Raw genomic sequence first — 24,633 nt, 5'->3', positions numbered from 1 at the left:
GTAAAGAAAACAAAATCACCATTACCAACGACAAGGGTCGTCTGAGCAAGGATGACATTGACCGGATGGTGCAGGAGGCAGAGCGGTACAAGTCGGAAGATGAGGCCAATCGCGACCGAGTAGCCGCCAAAAACGCTGTGGAGTCCTATACCTATAACATCAAGCAGACGGTGGAAGACGAGAAACTGAGGGGCAAAATTAGCGATCAGGACAAAAACAAGATTCTCGACAAGTGTCAGGAGGTGATCAACTGGCTCGACCGGAACCAGATGGCGGAAAAAGATGAGTATGAACACAAGCAGAAAGAGCTCGAAAGAGTGTGCAACCCCATCATCAGCAAACTATACCAAGGCGGCCCTGGCGGCGGCGGCGGTTCAGGAGCATCCGGGGGACCGACCATCGAGGAAGTGGACTAAACCTGCACTCAAGACAGCGTAAAAACCTCTTTTCCTTTCTATTTTCTTTTTCCTTTTGTTTCTGTTTCTTCTTTGAAATGTCCTTGTGCCAAATACGAGATCTATTATTGGAAGTGTTTAACCGGTGTATGCATATGAAAGGAAAGGTGCAACAACTTAGTTGAATGATAAAAGATTAGTTCTAAAGTTTGATTTTTTAGAAACATTATTTGAGGTATCTCTTTAATGCATTTTGCCTGTTTGCTGACTTGAACGTTTTTTGGTTAGCTTAGTTTGTGCATGGAGATTTGAGAGGGGAAACCTGAAGTTTTCACACAGTTTCTGTAGAAGTTTGGTAACAATAAACTACATAGAAGCTTGAATTGCTTATTTGTATGTACTACTTGAAGAGAAAGGTGAACATTGCAGTAATGTTAAGGAAAGCATACTTTTTGCAAACACATAAATACAGATTTAAAAGTAAAAAGCTGAAATTGATCTAAAAATTACTGTCTTGGAGTTTTTAATTTTGTTTTTTTTTTTTTTACTGTTTTACCCATGTATGTCTTTAAGGTATAAGTATAGGGTGAAATTTGTCTAACTCAATCTTATCTAATTCTCAGATGAGTTTCCTGCTTTCAGTTACCAGCAACTTAAGGGGAGAAGATCTGGGTAAACGTTACCCTCCTTTTAATACAGAAACCAGAGTTGGCATAAATGTTCAAGTGAAAATCCACCTGAATATTCCAGCAAAATACAAGCTGTATTCCAGGGTTAAGTACAAAAAGATCCTTTCTGTAAACAAAAGGAGTTGTCTTCTGAAAATAACCTAACATAATATGAAACAAGTTTGCTTTCTGCTGCATACAGGTGTCTGAAACAAGATCCAACAAAGGTTAAAGCCACTTAATATTGAGTCCAAATTCAGTCAAACTTTTGTTAACTTTTTCTAGTAAAACAGTTCAAATTCTGGGCATATGGCACATTCAAAAATAATATGTTTTCAGCACTTAAATTACTTGGATGGTAAAGGAAGATAATAGTTTTTTGTTGTTCTGATTTGACGATCATAGTGCTTTTTCAATACCTGCCTTAAATCACTAGAATGTATTTCTTTTTTTAAAAGATAAACTGCAATATAGTCCTGTATTTTGTCAATATGCAACTTGTTCATTTCCCAATATTTCCAATTTGAGATTATTACAGATAGAAATATAACCCTTTGAAATCCACTGTCCTGGGCTTAAGTTTTAAAAATCCACATCCTTGGAAGAAGGGGGTTCATGTTTATATTTTAGTGGACTGACTCATCTGCTTTGTACTGATTTATTCTCTTTAAGGAGAAATTGGAAGAAATTCAGTAAAGCTGATTGGAAAATGCATAGTTAATCTAATGTTTTCACCATACAGACAATTTAATATCTCCTTCCAAGTGATGTAGATTTACTTCATGTTGTTCATGACAGTGACATATAGAAGCTAATTTTAAACTTAGTAGTGGACTCTTCCATATCAAGCAGAGAGAGGAATTTTTGAAATATAAAAACTAGAGAACAAAATAGCCTAAAAATATTGAGCTTTGGTCACAGTCCTCTCACGTAAGAGCTGACTCTTTGTACATAGAATTTTTTTCTTTTAACAAGTCGCATTTGGGTGGGTGGGGGGAGATAAAAAGGCAGTTGTAAAATTGCTTCAAAATAAACATTTTTGAAAAAGAGTTGTTCCTTACACTCTGAAAGGTGAACATAACTTGAGTTTTTCAGTGCTGTTGCCAGAGTGGAAAGTTTTCAGCAAAGAAGCATTAAGGATATTTCATTGACTGCAGATAGCATTGCGTAAATATTTGACAAGTTACCTTGGTAATTAGTAGCCTTAGAGTGACATTTCACCTGAGTTTTTACCAAGATAACATTCATTCTGTTAACCTTTTGTTCTTTATTGAGTGTTTATCCCTTGCTCTAACTTCAAAGTATACAAAGTATAATAGGGTCTTTCTTTAAGTGCAGTTTGGTATTAGTTTGACTCATTTTAGACCTCATTTTAGAAGATTAGTTTCTAAAGGATCAGAAAAATGCCAAATGGTAATCTCTCTGATCCTATAGCCTGACCTCTGGTAACTTGCTGTAACACTAACATCAATCTATGTAGATACTTCATTTTCTGTTATTTTGAAAAGTAATTTGTAAAACTCTTGAGTTCTTTTAATTTTGTCTTCTCAAATTTACCTAGATCTAAATATTGCTTAAGATAAAAAGCCACTAAAGTAGCCATTCATGTTTCCAGGGTCAGTTGAAGCTGGTAACTCAATAACTCATGGGAACCCTTTAGCAGATGTTAGATCAGCCATAGTCAAATGACAATGGAAAAAGTACTTGAGTTCAGGATGAGGCTAAATTACAGTTTAAGGAATAATTAACATCACTTGCCCTTGAAAGTAATACTATGCTAGGGACTAGTGGTCATGACTACAGCTAATGAAATATGTATAGAATGCTTAGGGATTGAAAAAGTACATTTCTCAGAATGGGGACTTAATTTCTTCTTTCTTGAATGTCTGATTAACATTTGTCCCTGTTTTGAGGCAATAAATCTAGACACCTGTCAAAATTGTTTTGAGTATTTCGGTTGTATGAAATTTCAAAACAAGATAACTAAATTTTTTATCATATTAATTTATATGTATAATGGAAGTTAATGCACCTGACTTGTGCATTAGGAGATACTAGTACTCTTTACATCTTTAAATTTAGCATGCATATTAAAATACATAATATATTCTGTATGTCAAGGAGAACTAAAAATCTTTATTCTATGTATAATCTTAAACATGAATATAATCTGACTAGATGAAATCAAAAGGTCTCTCTTATGAACATCAAATACTGGGCTCATGATAAGATATTTCAATTGGATGTAGTTTATAAAAGTTGTGAGGCATATTTCTCTTGCTTTTGAATACTGGAACTGAAGTTTTAAAGAATCTCAAATCCATATGATCACAAGACAATTGCTAAAGGAATATATATATAGAACAACAGTAATATTCAATTGTTTCTGTATATTTAATGTATGAGACAACTGTTCTGAAGGACTTTCCTTAAGCATTAAAATTAGATATAAAATTTAAATCCTTTAAGAAAAATTACGGATCTTTACAAGAAGAGCTCAGTATTTATTCTTTTTACAGCTTAAGTATTTACAGCTTTGGGGATGGAGATATTTTAGGATATATGTATTTCTAAAATTTAATGTTGAAATGTTTTTCCCTTAAACTAGTGAAAAAGTCAGACTCTTCCTCCATCCCTTTTAGTACAGATTAGGATGTTTGAATTGAAGATTGGAGAAATAAGCACCAGAAATGGAATTGCTAATTCAAATACTGGTATTGCTGTTTCTTATATATTAGTTTTAAAAGTAGAACCATAACATTTTGAAAATCTGTCCACTGATTTTCTCATAGTATAAATATGCATAATACCCAGTTAATATCTTGGGCCTAAAATTTGAGACAGTCAACTTAATTTTATGTCATATGCTCTTAGTTCTGTGATCTTGAGAACTTAATTAGGCCAAAAAGAAAAAATCCTTACAGGACATTTGAAATTATTAAATATTTAGATAGCACCTTTCCCCTACTTCATTGCATCATGACTTTTTTTTTTAAGAGAAAATTATATTTCCATATTAGGTTGTGAGTTTCTAATGTCATTAAAAAAAAAACTGGTGGAAAATCTAGATGAGTGGGTCACTTTAAAAATAATGATTTAGAGTCATAAAAACAATTTTTACTCCCTCTTTCGTTAGGGTCTAGTAACACAGAAATATAAGATGGTACATTCAGAGTTATCCAGGGTTTCCTCTAAGTATTACCATGGCCCTCTAGCACAGCTGTGGTAACTTGTCATGTAACTTTTATGTAGGTCATTGTTCTGGGTTCTCAATTCCTTTATTTTTACCTTTAGTTTTGTATATTAGACAGCCTAAAGTTAAACACAGTAAGGTATAAAAAATCTTTGGTTTTCTATTAGCATTTCTTCACTCATTTAGCTAAACTGAAGAGGTTGCCTGGAAGTGTGGTAAATGGGTACCACCCAGAGTCCTTGTTCTTCTTTGGTCCTTTTTGGAGCTTCAACTCAGTATTTCTCCTTGTTCCCACCCAAAGTTAAATACCCAGGTTGGAGAAAAGCTTTTGAAGACTGGGATATTTTGGTGAATTCTTTTCAAGTGAGTCATCTTATAATAAGCCAGCCTCTTAAGGCCATAGCCTCAAAGCAACATTGCCAGTGTACTGGTGGGTTTCCTTATATCTGAGCCAATTGGAGCAGTTACCAGCAGTGGACTCAAGAGAGTGGATCATGAATCTAGGTGTTTACAATTTTATACTACTGTGAACAGTGATTGTGTGTTACCAAGTAGACTAGGATGGTGGGGTTAAGGGGAAGCAGTGGAGTGTCTATTGCTCTTGTTTGTAAAGTTTATGTGAGGAACTTCCCCAGTGGTTAAAACTCCACCTTCCAATGTAGGGGGTGCCAAATTCAATTCCTGGTTGGGGCACTAAGATCCCACATGTGTGTAGGGTGCAGCCGAAAAAAAAGAAACCAACTAGTAAATGGGTGTTATCCATCATCTCACCAATGTGGGATTCATAAGTTTATATGAAAATAAAATCAGGTATTTACTGACCATCTATTTAATGCTAATTAAGTTGTGGGGCTAAAACAAAAGCAGAATACATGAGGCATTCCCAGTCATATAGTGTCATTTAGCATTGCTTACCATCAGTGTTAGAAGGGGGAAAATACCAAACAATCTGCGTATCAACTCAGTTGCAAGAAGAAATTACAAGACACATGGTTTGAAAAGTAAATGCAGAAATGAAGTTGAACGTGGACTTCCCCAGGTTGCTCAGTGGTTAAGAATCCACTTGCGAAAGGAAGAGAGAGGGGGTTCCATCCCCTCGGGAAGGAAATGGTTACCTACTCCAGTATTCTTGCCTGGGAAATGCCATGGATAGAGGAGCATAATGGGTTACAGTCCATGGGGGGTTGCAAAAGAGTTGTACACAAATGAGAGACACCGTTGAATACCCACTGACACAAACCAAGGTTCTTTGCTTTCAGCAACACTAATTCTCAGTACTTTAATTCAGGGTGATGCTTTACATACATTACTCCTTAAGAATCCTCAAACACCGATCATTTGGGTATCTTCAAACGACTTCCACATCAAAAACCTTGATTTCCACGGTTGCGCCACTCACGCCACGCCACGCCACCCCACCCCACACCCCGCCCCAATCAATTTAGTCCTAGTCTGGATTTTTTTTGTTTCTCCAACCTGGATTTAAACTTCATTTCGTGCTATCAAACTTGGGAACAAAGGGAGTTTCCCTATGGAACTGAATCTAGTTTTTCTAATTAAAAACAAAGCCAGTGACGTGGCTGGCTTCTCGGTGGGAAGGCACGAAGAACTGACCCCTAAGCAAGAAACCCTCGGGCAGCTTCGCAGTGAGAGGCCAGCGCGCCACCGCAGCCCGAGGTGTCGGCAGAGGCGGGAGCTACGGCCACCAGCCGCAGTGGCGTAGGAAGCAGGGTCCCGCCCCCAACCTCGGCCCCGCCCCCAGTCACGGTTTCCAGGCGACGCTCTGAAGCGGCCAGCGGGAAACCATGAGTCCTGTTCCGGAGCTTTATTCGAGGCGGCGGCGGTTGTACGCGCAGTCTGCCCAGTCGGATGTAAGTGCAGCTTCGGCCGACCCCACCCCGCGGCGGGTGGAAGGACGACCCGCGGCCCCCGCCCACCTCCGGCGTCCGACGGGGCTCGGTGGCTGGGCCGCGGCGCCTACACTGCCTCAGCCGCGGCCTTGCCCTCCGCGCTCCCCGGGCGGCGCCGCCGTAGCCTGGGGCGAGCCGCACTCGACGAGACCTGGGCAAAGTGGTCTGCGAAAACCAGATGATGGAGGTGTGTTCAGCAAACGGTCAGAATTGAATTCCGGCTCCCCACGCTGATACCAGATGTAGGAAAGTTCCACCTCACCACCTCTGATGGGTTGTCTGCAAAATAAGAAACCCTCGCAGGAAGCAGTCCTCCTCGGTCCGGCTGGGATCCCCGGAGAGGAAAGGCTCCGAGCTGGTAGCTGCTCAGCCTTGGAGAGTGCGAACCTGTAGTAAAGTTTAAGGCTCTATAGCGTTAAAGAGCAACTAGTGAGAATTACTGTTAAAAGTTCATTATGACATGTTGATTTTAAATTGAACATTTAATTATTTTTGCTGCAATCATTTCATTTTACAGCAATTGGGATTGCGATTAGGGACGTGGTACTGGAAAGATGAAACCAAAACACTTGAATTCAGAAGGTAAATTTTAACAAAATTTTATTATATTATAGCTTTTAGGGAAATTACATGTGTTTGTGTAAAAAAAAAAAAAATCAAGCAATACAGAAGAGTACAAAGAATAAAATGAATGTCTCCTGAAATCTCACCATCTAGAGATAACTATTTTGGCAGCCTTCCAGATATCACTTTCTGATGACATTTATCAGCTGCTTCCTATGTACCAGAAACTGTGCTAATCAGTTTATCAACCCTTTGAAACAGCTGCATGTTAATCCACTTTTACATATGAAGAAACTGATGTCAAAGGGCTAAGAAGTTTGAGGAAAGCTAACAGACTTGGCCATATCACACAGCTCAGAGGTGACTAAGATGTTTTAAATCTAGGTCTACTTGGTTAACACTCTATTATTAATTACTTTATAAAATTGCTTTTTTGAGTTATAGAAATAGAGTTTTACATTAATGAAACCATGTTATACCTGCTGCAATAGACAGTAAATTTTACAAGGTAAAATTATTAGATTAGAGGAAAGAAAGAAAGTGAGAGTCACGTCTGACTCTTTGTGACCCAGGCTAGAATACTGGAGTGGGTACCCTTTCCCTTCTCCAGGGATCTTATCTTCCCAATCCAAGGATCAAACCCAGGTTTCCCACATTTCAGGTGGATTCTTTACCAGCTGAGTCACAAGGGAAGCCCAAGAATACTGGAGTGGGTAGCCTATCCCTTCTCCAGCAGATCTTCCCTACCCAGGAATTGAACCAGGTTCTCCTGCATTGCAGGCAGATTCTTTACCAACTGAGCTACTAGGGAAGATTAGAACGTTTTAATTCTCCACTGGGAAAATATTGACTCTGTTAAAAGTGTTTTGCTAAACTAACAAGACTAGCCACCATCTACTATGCACCTGTTATGTCCCAGATACTTGCATATTTTTCTGATTCTTAAAACAGCCTTGAAAAGTGAGTGTTAATATCTCCTCTCCACTACATAGATGAAGAAACATGGCTCAGGGAGATTAAGCAATTAAGCCAAAGTCACACAGCCAGAACAGCAGAACTGACATTTCGAACCAAGATTTATCTGATGCCAAAATCCTTTCCACTTTAAACAGTATCTCCCTCCAATAGACTGTAAGCCCTCAGTGGCAGGAACTGTCTTAGTCATCTTCACATCCCTGAAACCATCTCCAGAATTTCACAGAGTAGGCACTCACCAAATGTTTACTGAACAAGTGCATACTGTACTGAGGACATGGGGGCTGTGGGAGGGAATTTGGAGTGTCATGTACCCAGATAATCTGCTTTGCAAACTAACAGCTTGATCTCAGGAGTGTTCAAGTTCTAGCACATCAATTTAAGACCTTGGAGATTTCTTCCATGGTTTTGGTCTCCCTCCACCTAGGGTAGGTAGGTCACCTTTTACACCCACTAGCCAACAGGAGTTCACAGACATCTAGGTACTCTCAGATTCAGGTCAAGAGAAGATGACCCCTTTTCCTCTCCCCCATCTTGCAGTTCCTGGAATCTTTCCTGGATGAATGACACTGGGACTCTTACCTTTCAGAGAAGTAGTGCCCTAGTCACAGGCAGAGTGTCTGACCTTTGCAGATTATACCCTGAGGAGGATAACTGTATCAGAATATAGCAGTATACCCATTACCTCCATGCATGAAATGACACAGTAATGGGCAGGGAAAGGATGGTCATTATTTCTTAAGAAAAAGACCATGGAGAGTGGTTTGGAGGGAGACCTGGGTTCAAATCCTGGTTCTGCTACTAATTTGGTGGTCATAATTTGTCAAGTTACTTAGCCTTGTTAATTGTAAGTTCCCTTATTCAGAAAATTAAATAATAATGGCTTCTGAGGAGTTAATGAGGGCATTGCATAGTTCATCAGCTTGCATGTCCATTTCTTTCTTATTTGTTAAAGAGGGAATACCGTGAAGACTTCCCTGGCTGTCCAGTGGTTAAGACTTCACCTTCCAATGCAGGAGCATGGGTTCAATCCCTGGTCAGGGAGCTAAGATACCACATGCCTCAGGGCCAAAAATCCAAACATAAAACAGAAGCAATATTTTAAAAAATTCAATAAAGACTTTTAAAATGGTCCGCATCAAAGGATCTTTTACAGAAAGGAATACCTTTATTCACAGGTGAGTTGGCCCACAAGACATGCATCTCTCTGACAGTGTCTGTAGTTCTATTGTTTCATGTTTCAGGTGCCTTCTTCTTCCAGCTGAGAGAGAATCAGCCCCTGTCTGAGTCTTTGCTAAGGTCATGGACTCCCCTGAGGACGCACAGGAAACTACACCTCCAGAAGCCTTGGACTTATTTTTCAACATAGCTTAAGAAAAGACTCTAGTAACCCCTGAAGAGCTCTAATGGTGTGGAAGCCAAGAGTGGTCCAACCCTCTGCATCTTAGTGATGAGTTCTAGGAGAAAATATGACTGTTTTTTGTCGTTTGTTTCAGGGCAAAGGAAAAATGACATGATTGTTCTAGAAATATCAGGAAAGCACATCAACACAACGTGGTCTAAATAGGTTGCCAGATTGAAGGGGGGACTATGAAGATTGGAAGAAAGTATAGATCTAGGTCAGAATGTGGTTTGGGAGCCAATCAGAGGTGCAATTTAAGGGACAATTTTCAATTTTTACTAGTGCTGCTTCTTAGTGATTCCAAAAGCACTGTGAGTATAGGCTGCTTTCAGAGCTATGGCAGGACACTCACAAGGAGGAATCCATCTCACCATCTGAACCAGAGGATGACTTTAGTCAAGTTAAAAGCCACTCAGACAAGTGTGGGAAGGTGTTACATGTCCAGAGGTCATAAAAATAAAGATGAAGGTTTAGCAGTAGATGTCAGACTGTTGGCTAAGGGCATGCACTGCCACAAGTTTCAAATGCTGAGACATGGTCAGCCTCTCTGAGCCTTAGTTCTCCATCAGTAAAATGACATCCATCTACTGGATGATCTTTTTGATGTCCTCTAACCCCAAATTCTATGATCTTATGACTTTATAATTCTAAGTTCACTTGACTTAGTTCACAGACCTGATCTGTAAGATCCCAAATGTGTCCTTTTCCTTACCATAAGGCTCTCATCTCCAGTTTAACTCAGGGAAACTAACAGGGGAAGAAATGTTGAATTGTAGGGATAGATCTGAAACAAGGTTAGGAGAGAAGCAGTTTCATTTGACATTAACTGAGATTGGGTGTTTCTGTATTCTCTCATCTTCTAGAGAAGAGAAACCATGGAAAGGGCTGGTGACCTGAAATTTCTTTAGCCTGGGGGGAGAGTTAACAGCCAATGGCTTATAAGTGCCCCAAACACTTTGATGGTCCAAGGGAAAACTGAAAACAGCTTAGTGTTCTTGTTTAAGGTGGTTATATTAATATCAATGCTGCACATTAGATATCCAGCAAGCAGAATGGATTTCACAGAGCTGTTAGAAAATGTCTGAATGTTTAGAGGAATTGACCATCTTGTTAAAGACTATCTAAATGGTCTGTCAATAGAATGTACTGACCACATACTGTTTCTTCCTCTATACCTCTATCAACATTTTTTAAGGTATGCAGGTAATATATCAGTACATTCTTTTTATTCTTGGAGGAGGAAATGGCAGTCTACTCCAGTATTCTTGCCTGGGAAATCCCATGGACAGAGGAGCTTAAAAGGCTACAGTCCAAAGGGTCACAAAGAGTCATACATAACAGCACGCACACGACACAAATTCTTTTTATTACAAAAAAAAAAACTTCAAATAATACAAAAGCATACAGCTGGGGAAGATAGCTCCCTTCATCACCGTACTGCCTCTCTGTCCTATCCGATCCCCATCTCTGGAGATGGCCACTATCACCATTTGGTATCCTTTCACTTCTTTTTTTCTCACCATTCCCTCAGTGTTTCAGCACACCCTCCCCCTAAATACCCAATCCATGGAGACCAGTGATAAGAAGAGAAAAGAAAGAATGAAAAGTTCAGGAGTCATCCACTAACCAACTTGGTGTCGATGTTCTGAAAAAAAAAAAAGAAAAAAATCATTCCCTTGAGGTGACATATCTAAAAGTATATACATGCTTTTAGATTCTAACCTAGTTTTCAGTCTGAATATTGCCAGGATGTTGGCAAAAACTGGAAGAAGAAAGTACCAAACTGATTAACTTTATTATTCCCATGGCAGGTATTTCTCTAAAATTACGACTTTGTGGGCAACCAATGCCAGAAAAAATGTAAAGGAAGTTTCAAAACGTATGTTGACAAGGAGATGATAAGAGTGTATGTGCATGCTTAGAGAATGATTAAAGTCTGGGCACAAGTGCTGCTGTCTACTATATCTACACTTAACAAAGAGACCTGTAACTGTGCAGAGATTAAACTTCTAGGTCATGTTACCAGTGTGGCATTATTTCAGGCAGAAAAATAAACATCATAATCCACAGTGGCTGCCAAACTAATGTATTTGGTAGACACCACAATTCTCTTATAAAATGCACTCTTTATAAGGCAGGAACCTCATCCTACTGGTCTTTAAAACACTTTTTTTTTGTTTTCCTATTAAGTATTTCCTAATAATCCTGAGAATCTGTGCCTTGACTGTAATCAGAGAATGGGTTTTTTTTTAATTTATTTTTTTAATTGAAGGATAATTGCTTTACAGAATTTTGTTGTTTTCTGTGAAACCTCAACATGAATCAGCCATAGGTATACATATACCCCCTCCCTTTTGAACCTCCCTCCCATCTCCCACCCCATCCCACCTCTCTTGGTTGATACAGAGCCCCTGTTTGAGTTTCCTGAGCCATACAGCAAATTCCCATTGGCTGTCTATTTTACACATGATAACGTAAGTTTCCATGTTACTCTTTCCATACATCTCACCCTCTTCTCCCCTCTCCCCATGTCTGTAAGTCTATTCTCTATGTTTCTCCACTACTGCCCTATAAATAAATTTTTCAGTACCATTTTTCTAGATTCTGTGTATGTGTGTTAGAATACAATATTTATCTTTCTCTTTCTGACTCACGTCACTCTATATAATAGGTTCTAGGTTCATCCACCTCATCAGAACTGACTTAAATGTGTCCTTTTTTATGGCTGAGTAATATCCCATTGTGTATATATACCACAACTTCTTTGTCCATTCATCTGTTGATGGACATCTAGGTTGCTTCCATGTTCTAGCTATTGTAAATAGTGCTGCAATGAACAATGGGATACATGTATCTTTTTCAGTTTTGGTTTCCTCAAAGTATATGCCTAGGAGTGGGATTGCTGGGTCATATGGTGGTTTTATTTCTAGTTTTTTAAGGAATCTCCATACTGTCTTCCATAGTGGCTGTATCAATTTACATTCCCACCAACAATGCAAGAGCATTCCTTTTTCTCCACACCCTTTTCAGCATTTATTGTTTGTAGACTTTTTGATGATGGCCATTCTGACCAGTGTAAGGTGATATCTCATTGTGGTTTTGATTTGCATTTCTCTGATTATGAGCAATGTTGAGCATCTTTTCATGTCTTTGTTAGCCATTTGTATGTCTTCTTTGGAGAAATGTCTGTTTAGGTCTTTTTCCCACTTTTTGATTGGGTTGTTTGCTTTTCTGGCATTGAGTTGTATGAGCTGCTTGTATATTTTGGAAATTAATCCTTTGTCAGTTGTGTCATTTGCTATTATTTTCTCCCATTCTGAGGGCTGTCTTTTCACCTTGCTTATAGTTTCCTTTGCTGTGCAAAAGCTTATAAGTTTAACCAGGTCCCACTTATTTACTTTCGCTTTTACTTCCATTATTCTAGGAGGTGGGTCATAGAAGATCTTGCTTTGATTTATGTCATCGAGTGTTCTGCCTATGTTTTCCTCTAAGAGTTTTATAGTTTCTGGTCTTCCATTTAGGTCTTTAATCCATTTTGAGTTTATCTTTGTGTATGATGTTAGAAAGTGTTCTAATTTCATTCTTTTACATGTAGCTGTCCAGTTTCCCCAGCATCATTTATCGAAGAGGCTGTCTTTACCCCATTGTATGTTCTTGCCTCCTTTGTCAAAATAAGGTACCCGTAGGTGCATAGGTTTATTTCTGGGCTTTCTATCTTGTTCCTTTGGTCTATATGTCTGTTTGTGTGCCAGTACCATACTGTCTGGATGACTGTAGCTTTGTGGTGTAACCTGAAGTCAGGAAAGTTGATTCTTCCAGCTCCATTCTTCTTTCTCCAGACTGCTTTGGCTATTTGGGGTCTTTTGTGTTTCCATATGAATTGTGAAATTTTTTGTTCTAGTTCTGTGAAAAATGCCATTGGTAATTTGATAAGGATCACATTGAATCTGTAGATTGCATTTGGTAGTATAGTCATTTTTACAATATTGAGTCTTCCTAGCCAGGAACATGGAATATCTCTCCATCTGTTTATGTCATCTTTGATTTCTTTCATCCATGTCTTATAATTTTCTGTGTACAATTCTTTTGTCTCCTTAGGTAAGTTTATTCCTAGATATTTAATTCTTTCTGTTGCAATGGTGAATGGGATTGATTCCTTAATTTCTGTTTCTGATTTTTAATTGTTATTATATAGAAATGCAAATGATTTCTGTGTATTGATTTTGTATCCTGCAACTTTGCTAAAATCACTGATTAGCTCAAGTAATTTTCTGATACTATCTTTAGGGTTTTCTATGTACAGTATCATGTCATCTGCAAACAGTGAGAGCTTTACTTCTTCTTTTCCGATCTGGATTCCTTTTATTTCTTTTTCTTCTCTGATTGCTGTAGCTAGGACTTCCAGAACTATGTTGAATAATAGTAGTGAAAGTGGACACTCTTGTCAGACAACACTTATTTTTGATATTACAGCAATGCCTGACACAGAGTATGGCCTCAGTATATATTTATTGTTGCTTAATTGTGGTCCATTGTTTGTTAGGCCCATTACTGGTCAATAATGCTTGTACACAAGCTAAAGAATCTAAGAAACCCTGAGTTAAGTAAAGGGTCCTGAAACCTTAGAGATAATCAAGCTTTTAGAAGAGTCCACAGAGATGACAACTGAGTCCTGCTCGGGAGGCAGGACTGCCTGGTGGATAAGCACATGGCTCTGTAGCTAGAGAACTGGCCCCGGTTCTGGCTCTGGCACTTGCTAAGTGATCTTGGTCAGTTTACTTAATCTCTTTCTAAACTTCAGTCTTTCTCATAATGGAAAAATTGTGACAGTAGCAATATTTTCCTCATAGAGTTGCTGTGAGGATTGAATGAGATCATACTTCAAAGCACTTTGCATCTAACAAGTACTCAGTAAATCAAAAAAATCCTTCCAAATCGATCACAAGCCTTCTATTTCTTGTGAAGTTACAGCTGGATTTCCAGATGAAATGATTTGTTTATGGTGGTATTCTGGGGGCTAGTGATATGTAGATGCTGAAAACAAAGTCCGATCTTTTCATCTTTTTTAGGTGGTGGTTCCGCCTGTGAATACATGGATTAAGTGTGGATGTGCCTCCGATTCTCTCCAGGACACTCACAATACGTATCAGTCCTAAGGTTCCATGAGCTGTGGCAATGCTCTGATTAGTTTCTCCCAAGAAAAGATATAAGTTCCTAATTTTCTCATTTCTTTTACAGTTTTACACCTGCAGTGGAATTCAAGGAAAGAGGAAAGAAAGGCAAAGCAGTTCACTTTGTTGAAATTGATGGTCCAGCTTCAGACAGGTAGCTTAACTACCACCATGGCAGTGTTGCTAATAGCGCCTCTTAGCAGAATGGCTTAAGCCTCTACAAACTCTTAAGAAAATATCACTCCCATCATCTTAAGTTGAAATGCAAATACGCCTCAAGGAAAGAAGATGCACTATTTCACAATTATGATGGGAGCTAGTCATCCCAATAGTGTATTCTTGTGATAATTTGGCTACAAGTGAATTTTCAGCTTCTTATACTTTTAAAAAGAATTGAAAATGATAGATATGCCAAAAACACATGAGCTAAATGTTCTATTTTGGGTGAAATTGGTATTTTCATTTTATGTCAGGCAGTATGCATTCCTCCTATCCCTAGCATAGTATAAAAATGTTTAATAAAATATATTCCAAAATGATCCTACATTACATGAATCCCACGTATAACACTCAGGGTCTTCTTACTTTATAGTAAATACTTTCTGTGCCTCAGGATATATTAAATACAACTAAAACCTTTCAAAGTACTGCTAAAGGGCTTCCCTAGGGATTCAGTGGTAAAGAATCCACCTGCTGTGCAGGAGATTCGTGTTCCATCCCTGATCCGGGAAGATCCTATATGCTGTGGAGCAACTAGGCCCGTGTGCCACAGCTGTTGAGCCTGTGTTCTAGAGCCTGGGAGCCAGATCCACTGAGCCCGTGTGCTGCAACCGCTGAAGCCCACATGCCCTAGCCTATGGTCCCCAACAAAAGAAGCCATGGCAGTGAGAAACCTGCTCACTGCAACTAGAGAGTAGCCCCTGCTCTGTGCAACCAGAAAACCCCTGCAGCAACAAGGACCCAGAATAGCAAAAAATTTTTAAAAAAATTTTTAAAGCACTACTACAGACTGTCATATCCCCTAACAGGTTGACAGATAAAAGGTTTGCCCTAAGAGACGATAAGTCACCCAGAGGCTTAGAGAAACGGAGTCAGCAGGGCAACGTTACACTCCATGATGCTAAATGTGAGTAACTGTGTCATCATCCTTACATGTGTTCCCTGGTGTCAGCCTCTAACGCAGCAGTTTGTCCCTCTTTCAACTGTCCATCTTCTCTCCCTTCAGTTGTGGCTTTGCTTTTGCTACAAGATACTGAGATGCCGCGTATCTGTTCCTTTACAACATTTATGAGGTATGTAATGCTTGTGAGATATTTTAGATCCTTTATCTTTTATTTTGAAGTCATTCCATCTGATAAATGATGAAAAATCTGAGTTTAGGAGAAAGAGCTGGCTCTGTGCTAGCCATCCTCTCAGGATTCTGTTTCAAAGACTGAGACCACAGGGAGAAAAAGTCAGGTCACAGGAGCCCAAAATAAAGTCAAGGAGTAGGGAGAGCATATTGTCAGAGTTCCAATGAGTATGCACTGTGTGTATGTTAGTTAAAGGGTATGCTCACTTACTGAAGATCAGTGTTCTCCACTAATTGTGTCTGGCAGCCCCAAGTACTAGGTGTGTGACTCTGGCAGAGCTTCTTGTCCTTCCTAAGGGTCAGTTTCCTCAGATACAAGTTTGGAAGTCCTGCTGTCGCAGGTGGCTGTTGGTGGAGGGTGCTCCACGTGACAGCTGCACTTGCGACCGCTCAGTGGAAGATGCGTATCCTGAACTGTGGGAGCGCCCTCAGATTCCCTCAGCATTCAGCGAACACCATTTATGGAAAACATCTGAGAGTCTCTGCCTGATGCTTTATTCTATGGCAGGAGCACACTCAGCCAGACTACAGGGTAAGCTTGGGGCACTAGGGAGTCAGCGTCCCAGAAGCAGCCTCCAGTCAGTGATGGGCTGGAGGGAGAGTTGGCAGGTAAATAGCCCACCTTCCACCTGTCAGGATAACTTTGAGTTTTCTATACTGCCTCCCAGAGTCCCCCATGGGACCGAACTACACAGTGATAATGAACTTGTTAGCACCCCTTTTCTATCTCACCTCTCTGCTCCCTTACTGATGTTTACTCTGATCACTTCCAAGTAAACTACTTACTCTCACATCTGTCTCATGGCAAGTTTCTGAGAGAACCCAGCCTAGGACAGGTAATTATTAATATCGTGGAAAAAAAAGTCTGCACTGCTCATCTTCATCTTGCTCTCAAGGTATGTTTAAGGAAAGCATGCCACAGTAAACATTTCCATCTGGGGCTAGAAAGGAAGCAGCAAAAATTGTTGTAAGAATATTTGGAAAGAAAACAAAGGCTTTTAGTTTTAAAACAAATGATGTAGGACTGTAAATCAATACAGTCTTTTTGGAGAGCAAAACTTATGAAACTTTAATGTACAGATATTCTGTGTCCTAGCATTTTCACTTCTAGGAAGTTACTCAAAAATGTGGCTATGAGAATGAGTATTGCAGCAATGTCTATAATATTTTTAAAAAACCTAAATATCCATCGGTACAGGATTAGTTAAATTATGAGCCACAGAATACTTTATCCAGCTGTTTAAAAAAATGAGAAAAATCTATACATGGTATCATGGAAAGACGTCCAGCCTACACAGATAAGTGACAGAAGCAAGTTGCAAAGACTTGTGTATACAGCATTGTCCCATTTGTTACCAAAAAAATTAAGGCATATATTCATGCATATGTATGTATGTTGGTAGGGGAGGACCTTATATGTAATTGTGCTCTAGAAAGGTTAGGATGGATTCGTGCCAAACTCTTAACAGAGGGTACCATTATGGAGTAGGATGGTGACAAAAGAGTGAGGGGAGAGCCTTTTTACCTCGTACATTTGTGTACATTTTTGGAACAACAAAGTTACCTATAGTATAAAAACTTTTAAAAAATGAAAACTAACTGATAAGCAAAATTGTAATTGAATTGTGACCTCCTAAAAAGTTTTGTTTACAAAAGTCAGATTTCTTATATCTTCAACAGTTATAATAGGTAGAATTTTAAATGTAAACTAGTTGTGTGATGGGTATGCTGACATGTGTTTCTACTTATTCTTGTGTTGTGTGCCCATGTATTTTTTTTATGACTAGCTTCATGATTGAAATACGTTGTCATTATTTTCTTTTAATCTTCTCATAGGAATAAGAATCTTGACAATTTCCTTATGGCATTGTTGTACTACTTATATTATTACTTGGAAAAAATCTCACAGGAAAAGAAACCCAAAAGCTATATGGTGTAAGTATAATTTTTTAAAAATTGATTTATTTATTTCTGGCTGAGCCTCAGGGCTTCCAGGATGTTAGTTCCCCACCAGGGATTGAACCCAGGGCCCTGGCAGTGAAAACACCAGTCCTAACCACTGGACCACAAGGAAATTCCCCATAGTGCATTTTAAAGCTTTATCACTGCCAGTATTAGAACTAAATTTTGTGTAGGCTAAAGAGATGATGGAAATTGAGAAATCTTGGATTATTAAGATAAAATGTTTATTTAATGTTTCTCTTATAAGATAAAAAATAAAATGTGTATTATTATTAAACATTTTACAGGGAGGAGTTCTCCAGTTTTAATGCTCACTGAATACTTCAGATGGGTATTCTGTTAATGAAATATTCCAAATAATATAGACCAGCAATGCCCAATAGAAGAGTATGCTCAACTTTTGAGAGCTATGTATGTAATTTAAACTTTTCTGATAGCTATGTTTTTAAATTGCAAAAAGATAGAGGTGAAATTAATTTTAACAAGGTATTTTATTTAATCCAATGACTCAAAAATATTGTCATTCCAACTTGTAGTCAATGTTAGGAAGTTATTAATAAAATACTTTACTTTTATTTAGCAAGTTTTTGAAATAAGGTCTATTTTATAATATTCCTCAATTCAGAGGAATTGAGGAATAGGTGAGCACTAGCTGCTCAAAGTGCTTAGCAGCTACATGTGGCTCACAGCCATATTGAACAATGTGGATGTAGATATTATTTCTGGTTTTCATGCCTACAAAGTTCTTGCTAAAGGGTTTGTAAGCATCTAATTTTAAAAAACTAAGAATTAAAAAAAATTAATAGGTATGACCCAAATGATATTCCACATCACAGAAGGAAACAAGATTTCATAGGCTACATATGAAGAATTTAATCACTTTAGGTGGAGGTGGCTCAGAGCTATACAGGGCAAGAATCTGGGAACTCAGCGTCCCAAGCGGAACAATGCCTCTCAGGCATGGTGACCTTTGCAAGCCATGAGACTTTCCCAGTGCCTTCCCCGGTACATGTGGAACCAACCCAATGATTTAGCTCTTAGGAATGCCGGATAAGAGTCATCAGTTTGTTGCTGTGGAATGTTTTCAAAATGCAAAATCCTTGCACATAAACAAGCAGCCTGAGAAACATTTTGTGGACAGATGAATGTATTGGGATAGCAGTTTTCTAAGGAACCAAATAAATAATTCAAACATTGCTACTCCAGTAAAGCCATTATAATATGCAACATCCACCAGAGCAGCCAGAGATCATGAAGTGTTTCTATGGTAGCAGAGGGGCTCAAGCCAGCTGTGGGCTCAGAAACTTTGAGGAGTCTTACTGTTTCCAAAGAGAATATTTATTAGACTTTGGTAGCATATTAGCTTTTATTTTGTATAGTGTTTTCAAATTCTGCAGGTTATTGCTACTCAAGCCAGAGACATTGTTTCAGTTCTTAATCTATAAGAATAGATAACAGAGAAGAAAGGTTTCTTAGTTATTTTTGAAATGTACTAAAATTACCCAGTAATATTTGGTTGGGGGTTCCCTGTGGCTCAGATGATAAAGAATCTGCCTGCAGTGAAGGAGACCTGGGTTCAATCCCTGGGTTGGGAAGATCCCCTGGAGAAAGGAATGGCTGCCCACTCCAGTATTGTTGCCTGAAGAATTCATGGACAAAGGAGTCTGGGGGGGCTGCAGTCCATGGGGCTACAAAGAGTCAGACACAACTGAGTGACTAACACTCACTTTTTTTTCAGTGATATTTGTATATTTTCATAGAAGGAATCAGTTACAGAATGACTGAAAAATTCAAGCCTTAAAAGTAATGGTTCTGTGGTGTGATTCTAAAACAGCATGACTTCATTTTCAAGTCTCCATTAGTTGATTGGTTTATTTATTATAATAGAAACAAATTAAATTGAGATATCTGGGCATAACTTAAAAATTAATTTCAGTCAAAACAATGAGGTCTAACATAGAGATAATAGTAGCACTCACTTTCAGTTATTGTCCAGATTAGATAAGATAATGCATTTTATCCTAACCTAGTGGTTGGCACTTGGAAGGAAAGCCTATAACCTGTGAGAGGAGAGCGGGAAGAGATATAAAAAGATATCAAAAATACACTTTGATGATCTTAGATGACTAAAAGACCTCATTCCAGAAGAAGAAGTCTTATCCCCATTTTACAGATGATGAAGCTAAGGCTCAGAGAGTTTAAATAGCTGGCTGGAGGTTACCTGCCAAGTTAGTGGTGGAGCTGAGACTAGAACACACGTATCTTTAACTCTACAGTCCATGTCTGTGGGGTATGCTCTCATCCCTTACTAGTCAGATGGTTATCCATTTGTAATTAGGACTTACAGCTTCCAATGCTAATGCTGCTAAGTCGCTTCAGTCGTGCCCCATAGACGGCAGCCCACCAGGCTCTGCCGTCCCTGGGATTCTCCAGGCAAGAACACTGGAGTGGGTTGCCATTTCCTTCAATGCATGAAAGAGAAAAGTGAAAGTGAAGTTGCTCAGTCGTGTCCGACTCTTAGCGACCCCATGGACTGCAGCCTACCAGGCTCCTCTGTCCATGGATTTTCCATAGCTTCCAAACAAAGGTTCAATTATGTATGCAGTTTTAAACATCATGAGTATTTTCAAGTTGTTACAAGCTTCATAATTATAATTTTTAATGGTGGCATAACGTTCCATCAAGCCACTGTATGTTAGTGACTTATAGATCTGCCTGTTAAGAAGCAATGTAGTATAGTGATAACAGGACAGACTTTGGTGCCTGGCTTAAATCCCACAGGGACTCATATGTTAGATCCTTGTCAAGTCCTTAAACAGTAACTGCCTGTGTTACTATAGCCTGTATTACTATTCCTATTATCCCTCTATTTTATATATTTTTGGAGTCTCCAGGTTTTCTGATAGACATAAATAATTGCATTGATATCTTCATGTATTACATTTCTCCCCTAACTTTGGATGATTTTTTTAAAAAGAAATTTCCAGGAGAGATTGTTGAATCAAAACTTATGACCAATTGTGTGGCACTTGAAATTATTACCAAAATTTTTTCCAGAGGATTATACCTGGGTTTGTTTTAAATGCCAGGCTCTACCCAGACTTAATGAAACCAAAATCTGAAAGAGGAGTTGGCATTGGGAATTTGGACGGGTAGCAATTACCCCAGGTGACATTTTTTACACTTATTAAGACTTGAGAACCATTTGCCTAAACATTTCAAACCATTTCTTCTTTGTTGTTCGGTTTGCTTTGTTTTCAGCAGCAAAAGGAGAGATTAACTATTGGCAGATCTGGCAAAGTAGAGGTGAAGGCTGAAGGTGGTGCTTCTGAAGGAAACAGGGAGGCCGGAAACAGTGATGGTCATTGGGGTGCTCGTGGGAGAGTGTGTGTTGGGTTATATGATATTTGGGCATTTAAAGTTGGAACCTTTTATCTATTGCAGAAGCTCATGTTATTCTGATAATTCACAGGCCTTCTCACCACGTGTGATAAAGTTTTGTGCTTGGAGACATCTATATTATCCTTAAACCCACTCCCTTTCCCCACAGCTTATCCTCCTGTGGTTAGTCTAGTGGTTAACAACAGAAGGGGCGGTATGCTGTTCCTGTTGTTTGAAGTGCGTTTCATCTGGTTTAAATCTTTCTGAAAACAAAAGGGCAGGAAACAAGACAGTGCCACTTCGCTTTTCAGTAGCAATCATTGGAATATATCGTTGGCAATGTTGTTTCCTACTATATTGTACTGCGAAGCTTCTAAAATTAGGCTTCAGACATGCTGTAACCTAAAAACAGATTGTCTTTTAGAAAGTACATTTGCAATTCAATTGGATGGGGCTGTGTTTTACAGGCAAGCAGGGAGGTGATTGTAATTGATGCCAAAGTTCCCAGAGTAGTTCCTCACTAGTGCCTTTTTAGCAAACAAAGAACTGAGGTTGGGCAAACGTTGAGTAGTTCAAACATTGAGCCCCCAAACGTAGTAGTAACGTCGGAAAACCCTCAGGAAGCTAAGGTGGGAAAAAGTATCCATGGCTGTTATAGCAAAACAGCAGGAAAGTGGGCTGCTCACTGCCTCAGAAACTAGGATAGGGAATTTGTTAGTTGAGCTGTTCTCAGTTAGGACTGTCTGTGTATAAAATTAAGGGTACATCAGTTCAGTTCAGTTGCTCAGTCGTGTCCGACCCTTTGCGACCCCATGGACTGCAGCAAGCCAGGCCTCCCTGTCCATCACCAACTTCCGGAGTTTACTCAAACTCATATCCATTGAGTCCGTGATGCCACCCAACCATCTCATCCTCTGTCGACCCCTTCTCCTCCCGCCCTCAATCTTTCCCAGCATCAGGATCTTTTCAAATGAGTCTGCTCTTCGCATCAGGTGGCCAAAGTATTAGAGTTCAGTTCTTCCAATGAACACTCAGGACTCTCAAGAGTACATAGCACAATATATAAAGAATCTTTAAAAAATGAATACTCAGGACTTCCCTGATGGTACACTGGATAGGAATCCGCCTGTCAATGCAGAGGACACAGGTTTGATCCCTCATCTGGGAAGATCGCTCAGGCTGCAGAGCAACTAAGCCCATGAGCCACACTACTGAGCCCAGGCTATAGAGCCTGTAAGCCACTGCAATGAGAAGCCCTCACACTGGAACGGAAGAGTAACCCTCTGCAACTAGGGAAAGCCCGTGTTCAGCACCGAAAACTCAGCGCAACCAAAAATAAATAAATTAATAATATTTGGCATAAACTTGAGATGCTGATTACAATGATAAATGTCAAAGGACTTGGAGGACCTTCCTCTGCCCCAGCTCAAATTAAAAAAAAAAGAAACGATAAGTGAGATGTGTTGACTCACTTCTGTTTCAAAATAGTTTATACTTCTGACTTTTCACTAGTTGATAAAGACATTTACCAAATTAATCCAGATTATTGTTTTTCTTTTCAGGGGCCTTGAAGAGAAAAAAGAAATTAATCCAGATTATTGTTTTTCTTTTCAGAGGCCTTGTAGAGAAGAAAGAAATGGAAATGATTATCAGTAAGTTAGAAGCAGCACAGAAATACTTGGCACAGAAGTACTGTGTCCTCGTCCTGGGCTTGGGAATGCCCGATAAGCATCACATGAGCTGCGGAAAGTAAGCACCCATTTAGATCTTCACTTGTGTGTATATCCACATCCTTATGACCCTTAATTTTGACTTTCGGTACCCTTGAGAAAGGCTTATTCTTTGTTGTACAGAATAAGTGGGCTCAGCTGAGACTGTCCCAAACTCATGTGATGTAGTGTTGGAGAGAGCCAAGTGAGTCTAGGAAGAACCCCAGAATCTCAGCTGATTTTTTTTTTCTTTCTTTCAATTAAAGTTGATTTACAATGCTGTGTTAGTTTCAGGTGTGACAGATGTTTTAACAGCCTGCTACCACTTGGGTTTAAATTTCTCTCAGATTGAATAGGATTAAACATACACATTACCATACGTAAAGTAGAGAGCTAGTAGGAAGTTGCAGTATACACAGGGAGCTCAACCTGGTGCTCTGATGACCTAGAGGGGAGGGATGAGGAGGGATGTTCAAGAGAGAGGGGACATATGTATACTTACTGCTGATTCACGATGTTGTATGGCAGAAACCAACACAATATTATCAAGCAATTATCTTCCAAATAAAAATTAAAGTAAGAACAGTAAAAAAAAAAAAAATCTCAAATGATATCAGCTTGATGAAATATTGCTTTCCTGTTGCCAGACGAGGGCTGCTTGGCTGCGTTGGGTGAGAAGCCGAGTGATGGGCCAGTGTTGAAGGGGTATTGGGTGTGTCCTCTGCCCTTGTGCTGCTTGCTTTTCAGAAACAGTTGTGGGTATGAGTAAGGTAGGAGTAGTAAAATGACCCCGTTTGTGGAAGGATATAATTTTTTACCTTAGGACGACAGTTTATAATAACTAATATAATTTAAAATTTAAACTGTCATATCACAGGAAAGTTTGGGATCACAGGAGAGAAAATTGCAATTCTTAACCTAAAATCTCCCTCTCTGATTTCACATTACCAACATTCACAACATCACAACAGTACTAATTTCACGACAAGCTCAAGACCTGTCTCTGGTCATGGCCAGACTTTAAAAAATTTTTTAAACTTTATTGGCAAAGAACCCAATACATAATTTCTCTCTCCCCACATTCCCCCACATTTTTCAAAATACCAATATTTGTATTGTATATACTTTTTTGTGTTCCACATTTTTTTTCTGTGAACCTTATTCTAGTATTCTGCTTATATAACCTCACCTACTACTTTGAATAGCAACTGTGGTTATTCTGTTATATAATGTACCAGTGTGCTTCACCTTTCCTCTTGTGTGCACTTGTGTAGTTTCAGTTTTCTGCTTACTGTTTTTACATTGAATATCTTTATATAAGTAAATTTATTCATTTGCGCTGGTTTGTTGTTGTTGTTCAGTCACTGAGTGATGTCTGACTCTTTGCTACCTCATGGATTGTAGCACGCCAGGTTTCTCTGTCCTCCACTATCTCCCAGTTTGCTCAAATTCATGTCCGTTGAGTCAATGATGCCATCTCACCATCTCATTCTCTGCTGCCCTCTTCTCCTTTTGCCTTCAATCTTTCCCAGCATCAGGATCTTTTCCAATGAGTCAGCTTTTCACATCAGATGGTCAAAGTATTGTAGCTTCAGCTTCAGCAACAGTCCTTCCAAGGAATATTCAGGGTTGATTTTCTTTAGGATTGACTAGTTTGATCTCCTTGCTGTCCAAGGAACCCTCCAAAGTGTTCTCCAGCACTGCAGTTCAAAAACATCAGTTCTTCAGCGCTCAGCTTTTTTTATGGTCCAACTCTCATATCAGTACATGACTACTGGAAAAACTAGCTTTGACTACGTGGACCTTTGTCAGCAAAGTGATTTCTCTGCTTTTTAATATACTGTCTAGATTTATCAAGAATAAAGTAGCTAGGCCAAAGCAGAAACTCAGTTGTGGCTGTGTCGGGTGGTGAAAGTAAAGTCCAATACTGTAAAGAACAATATTGTATAGGA

The 24,633-nt window shown here is 39.1% G+C and overlaps 2 protein-coding genes across 4 annotated transcripts in view; both read left to right on the top strand.

Annotated features, from left to right (window-relative positions):
• Window positions 1-892, top strand: part of HSPA2 (heat shock 70kDa protein 2) — a 2,773-nt gene extending 1,881 nt beyond the window's left edge. Inside the window, exon 2 of the mRNA XM_010846771.1 lies at window positions 1-892. Within this exon, the coding sequence (XP_010845073.1) occupies window positions 1-416 (416 nt within the window). The 3' untranslated portion in view covers window positions 417-892.
• A 5,146-nt stretch (window positions 893-6,038) lies between these two features.
• Window positions 6,039-24,633, top strand: part of PPP1R36 (protein phosphatase 1, regulatory subunit 36) — a 22,750-nt gene continuing 4,155 nt past the window's right edge. Inside the window, exons 1-7 of one of the 3 annotated variants that reach the window (XM_010846768.1) lie at window positions 6,039-6,127; window positions 6,684-6,748; window positions 14,346-14,432; window positions 15,307-15,404; window positions 15,504-15,570; window positions 17,466-17,564; window positions 22,587-22,721. In XM_010846768.1, the coding sequence (XP_010845070.1) occupies window positions 6,062-6,127; window positions 6,684-6,748; window positions 14,346-14,432; window positions 15,307-15,404; window positions 15,504-15,570; window positions 17,466-17,564; window positions 22,587-22,721 (617 nt within the window). In that variant the 5' untranslated portion in view covers window positions 6,039-6,061. Of the gene's footprint in view, window positions 6,128-6,683; window positions 6,749-13,940; window positions 14,265-14,345; window positions 14,433-15,306; window positions 15,405-15,503; window positions 15,571-17,465; window positions 17,565-22,586; window positions 22,722-24,633 lie in introns of those variants that run through there. The other 2 variants (XM_010846770.1, XM_010846769.1) reach the window with 2 other exon arrangements.

The sequence above is a fragment of the Bison bison genome, unplaced genomic scaffold, assembly GCF_000754665.1.
Source record: "Bison bison bison isolate TAMUID 2011002044 unplaced genomic scaffold, Bison_UMD1.0 scf7180017864239, whole genome shotgun sequence".
Taxonomy (NCBI): Eukaryota; Metazoa; Chordata; class Mammalia; order Artiodactyla; family Bovidae; genus Bison; species Bison bison.
Note: the sequence above shows the minus strand (reverse complement) of the source record. Positions and strands in the feature narration are given on the sequence as shown.